Source organism: Herpailurus yagouaroundi, unplaced genomic scaffold (genome assembly GCF_014898765.1).
Source record: "Herpailurus yagouaroundi ecotype Mexico unplaced genomic scaffold, PumYag 142, whole genome shotgun sequence".
Classification (NCBI taxonomy): Eukaryota; Metazoa; Chordata; class Mammalia; order Carnivora; family Felidae; genus Herpailurus; species Herpailurus yagouaroundi.
The window spans coordinates 25,958,290-25,969,921 of record NW_024412397.1 but is presented as its reverse complement, the minus strand read 5'-3'; the positions used below and the strand labels follow the sequence as shown (position 1 = coordinate 25,969,921).

General features: G+C 53.3%; 1 protein-coding gene across 2 annotated transcripts in view; it reads right to left on the bottom strand.

Moving 5' to 3' along the window:
• Positions 1–472: 472 nt before the first annotated feature.
• SMAD7 (SMAD family member 7) overlaps positions 473–11,632 on the bottom strand; it is a 29,799-nt gene continuing 18,639 nt past the window's right edge. For both annotated transcript variants that reach the window (XM_040478878.1, XM_040478879.1), the window contains exon 4: positions 473–2,566. In XM_040478878.1, coding sequence (XP_040334812.1) covers positions 2,028–2,566 — 539 coding nt within the window. In that variant the 3' untranslated portion in view covers positions 473–2,027. The remainder of the gene's footprint in view (positions 2,567–11,632) is intronic.

Here is an 11,632-nt window from a genome sequence, read left to right as displayed (position 1 = left end):
GCAGAACTAGAATGGGGGCAGGTTTCACTTCAGCTGATAAAAAGCAAAACGCTGCTTTGAGAGGTAGTGAGCTCCCCGTCAGCTCACGTGAATAAGCTGGCCCAGATGACCATTTGGCAGTAACGCTCGAGCATAAACGAACATGTATTAGCATTTCTCAAGAGGCCTTTGAGTCCAAACCGTGGTTTAGATCAAACAGCAGAAATCCACCCACCTTTGCAACTCGGGGCTCCCCAAGGGTGACAAATTGAGGATGCCTGGCCAGCTACACCCTAAAGTCACTGCATACCAACAGGAAGAGGGGTCCTTGTAACAGATGCTGGAAGAGCAGGTGTCCTGCAGGTCCCTTTGGTGACTCACCTCCCCATCCCCAATCAAGCACTGGGCCGAAGAGACCCCATGTCCTGATTCCAAAGGATGCCCCTCCCTACTCCCCTCCCAGCAGAAGAAAAAGGAGCTAGAGGACATGGAATCAAGTATACATTTTAAAAATTGTTTAATGGAACATAAACTCCTTTAGAAAAACATTCAGCCAGGTGATAACACCCATAGAAAAAAACACCAATCTCGTGTTTATCTTTTTTTAATTTGGCATTTGTTATTTGCATTTATATTAAAGCAAAGTGCATCTTTTCTTTATTTTTCTTGTTTATACACATTGCACAATACATAAATAATGATGCTTATAAAACGTCTTTATATTTACAAGTAATAATATATTTATATATAACATAAAATACATTTTTTTCTTTAATAAATCTCAGGTTTTTTTTTTTCCAGGAGTCCTTTCTCTCTCAAAGCACTACAATGCTAAATTTCCAATGAGAATGCTTCTCTTGTTCATTTAAACCTTTGTAGTTAGAAAAATAGCTTATGTTAAAGTCTAAACATGCTCATTGAGCTAAGAGCAGTGTCAACGTATCATACGAGTGTATGAGTTTGTAGAAGAAATGAAAGAGTTAGGTGACAGCCCAGGGTGGTACCTTGGGTTATGATGGACCGAATCCTTCTTGGTGGGAAGGGGGGGGCTGCTGAGAAGTCTCCCTCCCAGGGCGGCTCCCCTCGCTGGTCTAACAGCAGAGCTCAACACCCAGGCGGCAGACGGGAGGAAAGTGCTGAGCTGGTTTTCGGAGTTGGAGGTGGGGATGGGGGGTGGGGGGGTGGGGGGGTGGTGGGGTGGGCGCACCTGATATGACCAGGGCAGGGCAGAGGCTGAGGGGTTTGGGAGGATGCTGGGTGGGCAATACTGTGCCAGGGTGGCCCCCGGCAGCCCTCGGGAAGCCCGTCTCAAGAGATATCCAGGAGCAGATGGCCAAAAAAGAAAGACGTGACAAGGACAGCAGGGTGGCTGGGGGGGAGTTAGGACAAGCAGGAAACAACTGGTTTCTGATTCAGCCTCTTTGCAGGGTTGCTTCTAAGAAGCCTGCAGACAGGCCCGTGTCCTAGGAGGGGAGAGGTGGGGCAGGGAGGCTTCCCCGGGGGCGGGGAGGAGGGGCAGAGCCTGGCTTCTGGCAGCTGTCCAAACCCCAGCTGCCAGCTTGCCCAGGTACGGCCTCTGCCCCACTGAGCATATGTCCAAAGGGCAGGCGACACACAGCTTGGGGGCGCAGGCCTCTCAGCAGTCACCGTAAGACACGCGCGCACACGGACGCACACTCACTCACACATGCGCCCTGACGAGGGAAAACAAGGACCCCAAAGTCAGGGGCTGCTCCCCGTTCTTCCACTGTGTTTTGCTGGGTGCTCACTGTTGCTTCCCCTTTTCATCCTGGGGTGTGCTCGGCCAGCCATACCCCGCCCTCCCCCCAAAACCCCAACAACTCTTTTCATAAGCTATTTCTCAAAGAACAAAACGAAACAGAACAGAAACGAGGACCAGAACGGTGGGGGGGCGGGGGGGCGGGGGCCGGGGACACACGACGACGAAAGAGTCTGCGTGAAAAGCAAGCACTCGGGAGGGAAGTATTAGCAGCAAAGTAGTTTGGACTGGGCCCGCTCGGCTCCCGCTCCGTCCTCTCCCCACGAGGCTACCGGCTGTTGAAAATGACCTCCAGCCAGCACGGGCAGCTGCTGATGAACTGGCGGGTGTAGCACTGGCCCCAGCCCTTCACAAAGCTAATCTGCACAGTGAAGCCAGTCCACGGCTGCTGCATGAATTCATGGTCGTTGGGCCGCTGCAGGCTGTACGCTTTCTCGTAGTCAAAAGCCTTGATGGAGAAACCGGGGAACACTTTGTGCACCAACAGCGTCCTGGAGTCCGGGTTGTCCAGTGTGGCTGACTTGATGAAGATGGGGTAACTGCTGCGGTTGTACACCCACACGCCATCCACTTCCCGCGTGAGCTGGATGCCACAGCCGATTTTGCTCCGCACTTTCTGCACCAGCTGACTCTTGTTGTCCGAATTGAGCTGTCCGAGGCAAAAGCCATTCCCCTGAGGTAGATCATAGAAGATGTCCAGGGAGGGCTCCTGGACACAGTAGAGCCTCCCCACTCTCGTCTTCTCCTCCCAGTATGCCACCACGCACCAGTGTGACCGATCCCCAGGCTCCAGAAGAAGTTGGGAATCTACAAAACAAAATGGCAGACGCGGTTGGTGGTGATGGGGATTGGCGTTTTCCTCCTCAAGGATCGAGGCACACACCCGCAAGTTCGTTACCACCCTCGAGCTCTCCTAAGACAGAGGCGGTGCTGGTGCTTGGATAGGCTGCCGGCTCTGCAGTCCTACTGTGGCTCAGAAATCTTGACCCAGTGGTGCAAGAACCCACCTTTAAACACGGGGCTCTCTGGGGCACCTCCTTCCTCCACTCCCCCAACCCAGGACGCCATCACGTTGGCCCGTGGGGCCAATGGAAGCCCCATCCCTGCCGAGCCCAGAAGCTAGGGAACCCTGAGGAACTTCACTGGTCCTGTTTTAGGGCAAGAAAAGGGCTTCCAGATGGCCTAGAGTTGCAGTTCGTTAAACTGGACAGACCCCAGAAGTCTAGCTGCTCTAGCCCCTGGTCATCCTCAGGAGAAAAACCAGGACCCAGAAAGAAAGCTTGCTGGCTTGGGCCCCACGGACGACACAGCCACACCTAGAACCCAGGTCTCCAGACTCCAGGGTCATGTGCTATGCGGTCTCTGTGTTGCCCAGCGCTTAGGTCAGTGCCTCAAGTCATAAAGGAGCGCCGTCTGATAAAAATGGAAAATGGAGTTGCTTTGGGGCCGAAACACCTTCCTAATAGAAAACCATCTCTCAGTGTGTGTGTCAGCAGCAGCTCTGTACGCAAAGGGTGAATTTGGTCAAAATGTCAAATCACAACACACCGACTGGTGTCAACTCAGACTACCTTGACGAAGCTGCCTTCAGCCCAGACAGAAGATTATGTGTCTGAAATGGGTTGACCTTCCCTGAAGTGCCCTTCTCTGCCTGTACCCCCTCTCTCCCCTCCCTCCCTAGAAGCATACAGATACCTTGCCCCAGCCCCTTTTCCCCACTACCCCTGCCCCCTCCCCCAGAGGCCCCACCCCAACTTTCTTAGACTTGGTTCTTCCCACAGGCAGCCAGGAGACCCGGGGGGGGGGGGGGGGGGGGGGGTGGTGGGAAGGTGACTTTCCTGAACAGGCGCTAGGAGGTCTTTAAAGGGGGGATCACAGGGAGGGAAAGGGGGCCCCAGCGGCTGGCATTCCAACTCCTCCTTAAGCTGGAGCCAGCGGAGCAGGCCTCAGACTGGGAACCATAAATCTCCCCAGCCGGGCCCGGGCTGCAGGAACGCTGTGGTTTGTGGGGCAGGGCGGAGACCGGAAGTCTTGTATTTGTTAACAAAAATGGGGAAAGGCAGGCAGCACAGACCTCCTCCTGCCTTCCCTGTAGCCCTTACTGCTCACTCACTGGGGGTTTGGGGCCTGAAGGCGGGGGTTGGCTGTGAGACAATTTTTGGTTTGTTTGGGCCGTTTTGATTTTGGAACAACCTAGGGCCAGTGCTGATGGGAGTCTATAGCATGGCAGCTAGGGGTGGAGGAGGGCTCAGGGACCCATGTCCTGCTGCCCCAGCAGGCTGGATATACAACTAACCCAAGGCAGCTCAACACCTAACTGCTTCCAACCTTTACAGGCATGTTAGGACCTGGGAACCAGTCGGCTCCATTATTTTATTTATTTATTTTTTTTAAAGCAGCAGTCTTGCATGGAGGTGTTCTGTGAATCAGTCCGTGCAAATGCGCACCATGACCCACGGAGGCAGCCACGAACACACATCCTGAGTGGTTGTCTCCTCCAGACACCCCAACCGACCTTCCCAAATGCCTACCCAGACAGCCACACAAAATGGGGAAGCTGAGGGCTCACTCCTCTCCTTCAACCCCCACCCCCCTGAAAATCAGCCCCAGAAAACTGGCCTGCCCCCCAAAACGCATGCATCTATAAAGCACAAGTGCATGTGAGAGACATTGGGTGTCCGTGAGTGTGAACACATGTGCGAGTGTTATGTGAGCATGCGTGTGCTTGCGTGCATACACGCTGGAACATATGGAAAAACAAGAGAGGGACAAGGGCTCCAAGCAGAGGTGACTCATCAGGCATTAACTTGTTTCTGCAAAGTATCCATCAACTGCTAATAAATTCGTGAGTGCTGGCAATCTTTGAACTTTCTTGTTGAGGGAGTTCAGCTCTGAAGGCTACACCAAAGACCCATAATATCCATGTAAATAAGAATACTCTGGCGTGCAAGTTTGCTGGGAAGGAGAAAGCCCTCTTCTGGAAGGTACGGGGCGAACTGTTTTGGGGAGGAGGGAGTTTTGAAACGTAGGAAGCTCTCGCTTATTATTATATCCCAACTCAGGACGACAAATGTGGTCTGGGAAGAAGACTGGGGGAGTCACTGGGAGGGAGGTGCAGGAGACCCTCCGGGAGCCTCCCCATACTTTGTTTCATGGATCTTGGCCCCCCCTGAAACCTGGCACCGGCTAGCAGGGAAAAAAGAGGGGCAGGGGGAGGAGGTGCAGGGTGGGGTGGGGTGGGGGCCTGGGATCAAGTTGCCTATGCCAGGCCCACCAGTAAAGGGTGGGGGGGCCCTGTCTGCCCAGCAGCCTCCGGAGGCGGGGGAAGCCGGGCTGGACTGGGCTGGACTGGCCCAGAGCCCTGGGGGTGGGGGGTAGGGGGAGGAGAGGGGGAGGGGGGAAGTGTTCTGGAGGGTTTCTCTTTCATCTGTACAGCCCGCCAGTCCACCCAGCAATTTGCTGCCAGACATCCCTGGAAAAAGCCTTTTTCTGTTGAGGTTAATGGCCCAGCCCAGATAAACAGAGGGGAATGGGTGTCCCTTGTGTGAACAAGGCCCCTGAAAGCCCACTAGGACCCTCGCCGGCTCCTCCCCTGCCCTGACCCTCCAGCCTGCCCGGCTGTCACCCCCCAGCCTCCCAGCACCCTGATGCCCCTTTTCTCCTCACTGCTCTTGGGCTATCTCTGGGCACAAAAACACGCTCTCCAGAGAAACCGTCACCCCCACGAAGGCCCCTTGTAACACATCATACTTCTGGGGGCCCGTGACAACAGTCCATGTTGCCAAGTCAGAGACCTGCCCCCAAGATCTGCACCATGTGGGCCCATTTCTGGGAAACGTTCAGCATCCTCTTCAGAGAAGCACGTTCCCCTGAATTGGGCCCACAGCCCACAAGCGTCTCCCCACAAAGGTCTGTGCAGACGTTTCGCCCCCAGAGGGGCTTCCCAGGCCTCATGGCGAGGGTCTGGGAGGCTCTCACATAGAGGAGTCCCCCTCATTCCCAAGGACTAAGGAAGAGTCTCAGAAGCCCAACTTGGCTTCTCCTCACGGTCGCTGATACTTAACCTCCAAAAGCAAGACTCGCAGGCCCTTGTTAACTTCCCTCAGCTTTACAACCCTTTTCCGGTATTTTCAGCAACTTCTCTCCCTCCTCAGAAAACTATACAGGGGCTTGTTTTAAAACTGTATTTGTGCATTTTTAAAGCATCCAAAAAGAAAAGCTGTGTTGTAAAAGCCAACTAATCAGATGCCTGCTCACAATTTTTTCTTTTTATTACAGTTTAGGGAATTTTTGGAGCAACCCCAGAAAAATGCTGAATCCGCCTAAAATTCCTTTAAGGTTGTTTCCCCCCCTCCCCTTCCTCATTTCCCTTAAAGCATAAAATCTACCCTTGAAAGGGAAGGGGGTGGGTGGGTGTTGAGAAGGGAAAGGATTTTGCTTGTGTTTGCACTTGCATTAGGGAAGACCACTTAACAAGGAGCTCCCTGCCTCTTACAAAGAGTTATTTAATTACCCTGGTCATGAATGAACAGACCTGACCCTTCTAGAAGACTGGAGGCTCATGAATGACTCTCGCGCCCAAGGTTCTCAATGGCACAGGGTGACCAGAGCTCAGGATTTTAAATTAAAAAAAAAAAAAAAATTATGTTTATTTTTGAGAGCATGGGCGGGGGAGGGGCAGAGAGAGAGGGAGACACAGAATCCGAAGCAGGCTCCAGGCTCTGAGCCATCTGCACAGAGCCCGATGAGGGGCTCGAACACACGAGCTGTGAGATCATGACCTGAGCTGAAATTGGATCCTTAACCAACTGAGCCCCGCAGGTGCCCCAAGGGCCCCGACTCTTGATTTCAGTTTCAGGTCACCATCTCATGGTTGATGAGTTTGAGCCCCGCATTGGGCTCTGCACTGATAGTTCGGAAACTGCTTGGGATTTTCTCTCTCCCTCTCTCTCTCTCTCTGCCACTCCCCTGCTCACGCTCTTTCTCTCAAAATAAAAACATAAAACTTATAAAAATAATAAATAAAAAGGAAAATCTTTTTTAAAAATAAACTTTAAAAAATTAAAAACAAAATTTTTTTAAGAAGATCTCTCTAGGGGCGCCTGGGTGGCTCAGTCGGTTGAGCGTCTGGCTTCAGCTCAGGTCATGATCTCGCGGTTCGTGGGTTCGAGCCCCGCGTGGGGCTCTGTGCTGATAGCTCAGAGCCCGGAGCCTGCTTTGGATTCTGGGTCTCCCTTGCTCTCTGCCCCTCCTCCGCTCATGCTCTGTCTCTTTCAAAAGTAAGTAAACATTTAAAAAAATGTTTTTCAAGGACATCTCTCTGCCAAAATCCTACCGTGGGCAAAGGCCTGTGTGCCCCCTCCCCAGTGGTCCCGCAGGGCCAGAAGGCTGAAGATGGGGAAGCCAGGGGAGACAGGGCAGAAGTGGCTGCCTGACACAGGTGGGTGAGGGCAAGCAAAGGGCACAAAGGGAGACAGAGAAGTTAAACCTGGCGATCCTGGAACGCAAACACCGCCACGCCTCGCCTGCTGTAGGTCCAGGGTCCTCCCTCCTCGGGACTCAGGCGCCACCAAGGGTTGCCTCATCCTGTCCTTCCCCCACCTCAGACATCTCAAAGGTTAACAGCACCTGTCAGCCCTGCTCCCCACCCCGGTCAGGAAACTGGCTGTTCTGAGAGCAAACCAGCCCACTTCAGGGACAAGGGCGGAGATAATGGGGACGTGGGGCCAATCTGCCCCATCTGTCCTCAACCCAAACACTCTCAATTCACGAGGAACCTTGCTGGTCTCTTGTCTGAGAGGCAAATGACCAGAAACCAAAGCAGACGCTTGCTGAGGTGTCTGGGTTCACCGTTGAGTTCCAGAGTGAGCGCTGATCGGCCACATGCACAACCTCATCCAGATCCTGACAGATTCTGCCAGGGCACCCTCAAATTCCTAAGACAGCAGGGACAACCCCGGGGTTTGGAACAAGTTACCCAAAGGGAGTGAAACAAACTGGAAACATTTCAGGTTCACCCTCAGTTACCCAGAAAACGCTCAGACTCAACCCATCACCACTAACCCCAAGCTCCTCCACCAAAGAGATCAGGACTCTGGCTGGTAGACGGCAAGACTGAGAAAAGGCTGGGTTGTTTTCAGCACTCTGCAACAAGCTATCTCCACTGAGGTGGCTGGACTGGGTACCATGGGGTCTCCTTCAAAGGCCAGGGTGCTTGCTCAGGTCCCTGTGCCCAGCCAGCTCCTGCCCCCCCAGCCCCCCGGGAAACTCCAGTGTTGTACAGTATCCTCCCACTCCCCCAGTTATGGAGTCAGACACCCTGCTGAGACCTACTTCCCCTGGGACCTTGGCGGTGACTTAAGCTCTTCCCAGTGCCAGCCTCATAGGGCTGTTGTGACAATCTGATACAAAGTGGCCAGCGGCCAGGAACTAGCTTGCGGCTACACATGCTGGTCTCATCTCTCAGACTTCTCGTCTTGGGTTCTCCAACCGCTTAGAAAATGCTACCCACCCACCCCCCACCCCTCCCCAGGGGACAGAACAGTTCTGGGCCATGCCGGCCCCTAATAATGTACAGGCCCTGTTGGAAGGGGCTGGTGACAACCCTGTGAGGTCACATCCTATTACTGTCCTTGTGTTAAAGAGGGGGGAAATGAGACACAGGTCACTTGCCAAACAGGCAAGTGGGCAGCCACCCCAGACCTCTAAGGCCACCGGAGCTCTCCAAATGCTAGAGGGGGAAAAAGACGCGTCCTTCCAAAACACATTCTGGAAACGTGATTCCTACTTTAGGGCTGAGTGTGGGGTCCAGCTCCCTCGTACCAAGCAGGGAATGAACCGGTTTCTTTGGCAGCATGCTGCTCTTCGATCCTGGACAAATGGCTTGCCCTCGAAGAGTCTCAGTCTGACCCACCCATCCACAACTCACGTGAAGGAGGCTGGGGCACAGCAGGCCACCTTGGGGCTCTGACAGTCCCCTGGCTACACTCTGAATCACAGAAATGCCCCATCCCTATGAACGCTCCTTCCATTTATTTTTATTATGTGCAGGAGAATAAGAAAATCACTTTGGGGAGCAGGGCACATTTTTGCATTCAATTTGCAATGATAAAAACAAAATCAAAAGGAAAAGGAAATATGAGGCAGACTTTGCTGTGTCCACCTATAAACCAATTTTTTCTTTAAGAACTTCAAGTTACAAACTTGTGTCCCTTCTGCCTTGTCTTTCGTGGCCCTCGGGAAAAGGTGGATCCCCAGAGGAGGAGGGTCTGCCCAGGCTTGGTGCCCTTAAGTTCCTCACCCATCATCACCCTCCTCCTCCTGAGAGGTCTCTCAAGCTTACAAATTTGGCAGATCCTGCTCGTCTGGAAGACTGATTCGTGACTCTGCCTTACAGACTAATGATGATGAGTAATCAGTTACTAAAGCTACAACGTACTCCCCGCCTCCCCCCCCGCTCCCCCAACTGGCCCCAGCCCCGTCTCCCAAGGCCCCTCAAACGTTCAAGTCTAAAGCCCCCATCCTGGGGGTCCCTCCTAAGAGAAGTTATTTGGCCAGCGGAGAATATAATTGAGGGTAGTGCCGGGCAGGGGAGGGAAGCCACACAAATCAAAAGCTCTCGTCTGTCTCGCCAGCCGGGCTGACACGGCTTCCTGTGCTCCAGTCTTCAGCCATGCAAATTATAGCGTGTACCCGGCTGCCTGCCTTCTGAGGAGGCCAGCTCTGCCCGGCTCCGAGAGGACTCAGAGGAAGGGTGGGGACTCCCAGCCTGGCCAACTCCATTCATAATATTTACAGTAAATGGGCCTCTCTGGCTGTTGTTGGTATGCACCCAGCCTCATCATTTCTCGAGTTTGAATTTCAAGACTCTTCCCCTCCCTCATGTACCACAAAGCTCCCACCATTCCCCCCCTAAATAACTAAGCCACTCTTTTCAGAAAGGGGGTTCACACACCTGCACACATACAGCGCCCCCCCCCCCCGACCCGCATGGCATTATCTGTTCACCTGCCCGTCCACGGGGTATGACCCCGGCCAGTCCCAGGAAGACACAAGATGTCCAAGTCAAATCTCTAAGCTGACCCACCCGCCTCCCTCCTGGAGAGAGTCCAGAGCTAGCCCTCCCCCCAGGCCCCCCCAACAAATTCCACATGTGGATTCCCAAGTGGGAATGCGTACATGAATCCAACAAAAGGATCTTCTCTTAAACCACCCAAAAGTCCCGCATTTTCTTCTTTGTGTTGACCCCTTCTAAGTACATAGGATACACACTAAAGCCCTGTGAGGATCTTGATAAAAATGGATGCATATGTCAACTGTTTTAAAGGACACACCCCCAGAGGTACAGAACAGTTCTGGCCTGCCTTTGCTGTGGGCCTCATTTTAATAAAGCCCCATGCACACTGACCTCCGGGGCCCCAAAAGGCAGTACACAGTGTTACAGGACCCAGTCGCAGGCCCTGCCCTGCCCCTCCCATCCCCCCACACAGCTCCAGCTTTTCTAGGGGGTAGAAAAACCATCGAAGACGTGGAAAAACACAGGGAGGAACAAAAGTCCTTTTCATCCCTCCCCTCCCCCAGCTCCCCTTGTTCCATAACAATTATGAAAACTGTTGGATGGGATGGCATTTTGAACATTTACTGCATTCCGGCCGATAAATTCCAACGCGGGATCTGATGGAAAAGGCTCCCTTCTCCGGCCAGCTCCTGGCTCCCCCCACCCAGCTCGCGAGAGCCGTCATTCCTTCTCTCTTTACAACCCAACACCAGGGCCTGGCCAGGCCAGGCCCGCACTGTGCTCACAGGGCAAAACAACAGTAGGCAGACTGGAAAAGTTAATCATTACTTCTGTCTGCCTCTGTAATCTAATCTCTCTGGCTTTGACACACTCACTGTTCAGCCATCCCAGCCCTTTCACCCCCAAAGCACCAGGGCCTCCTAGGCCTGGGGCCTGCTCCAGGCCCTCCCCGTGAAAGAGGGATGAAGCCTCCCCCAGCCTGCACTTGCCATGGCAAGGCCCCCTGGAGCCCACCATAAATCGCTATGGCTGCTCTGTGCTGTGTGCCCCATATTTCAGAGGACTCCGGGCCAGACACTCTTTTTGGGTTCCAATGTGGCTTGTATTACTTTGCAGAAAGCCAGGCTGCCCCCCCCCACTCCCATGCAAGGACACTCAGCACCCCCACTGCCACCCCTACCCTTCTCTCACTCCCCCTGCACCAGGGCTCACCCAGAAACCCACCCAGCTGCATCCAGGAGTGACGGCTGGTCTGACTTGCCCACCCCACGCGATCGATCCACACAGAGACACAAGTCACGATGGCCCTGCCCTATGACGGTGCCTCAAAAACTAAACATGGAGTCACCACATGACCCAGAAACTCCATTTCTGGGTATATGTCCAGAAAAGTTTTGAAGAGATTATGCACACACCCATGGTCATAGCAGCATTATTCACAACAGCCAAAGAGTGGGAGCAACTCAAGTGTGTCCACTGAAGGATGAATGAATAAAGACATAGACACACACACACACACACACACACACACACACACACACTAAAAAAGAAAGGCAATTCTGACACAGGTTACAACCCGGATGAACCTTGAAGACAGTATGCTGAGTGAAATAAGCCAGAGGCAAAAGGTCAAATATGGTGCGATTCCACTCATATGTGGTACCCAAAGGAGTCAAGTTCACACAGACTGAAAGCAGAATGGCGGCTGCCAGGGGAGGGACGGACTGGGTGGGGGAGGGGGGCGGCTAGTGTTTAGTGGAGACAGAGTCTCAGTCTGGGCAAGTGAAAAGGTTCTGGAGATGGACGGTGGGTGAACAGGGATGTGACAGACTTAACACCACCCAGCTGTGCACTCA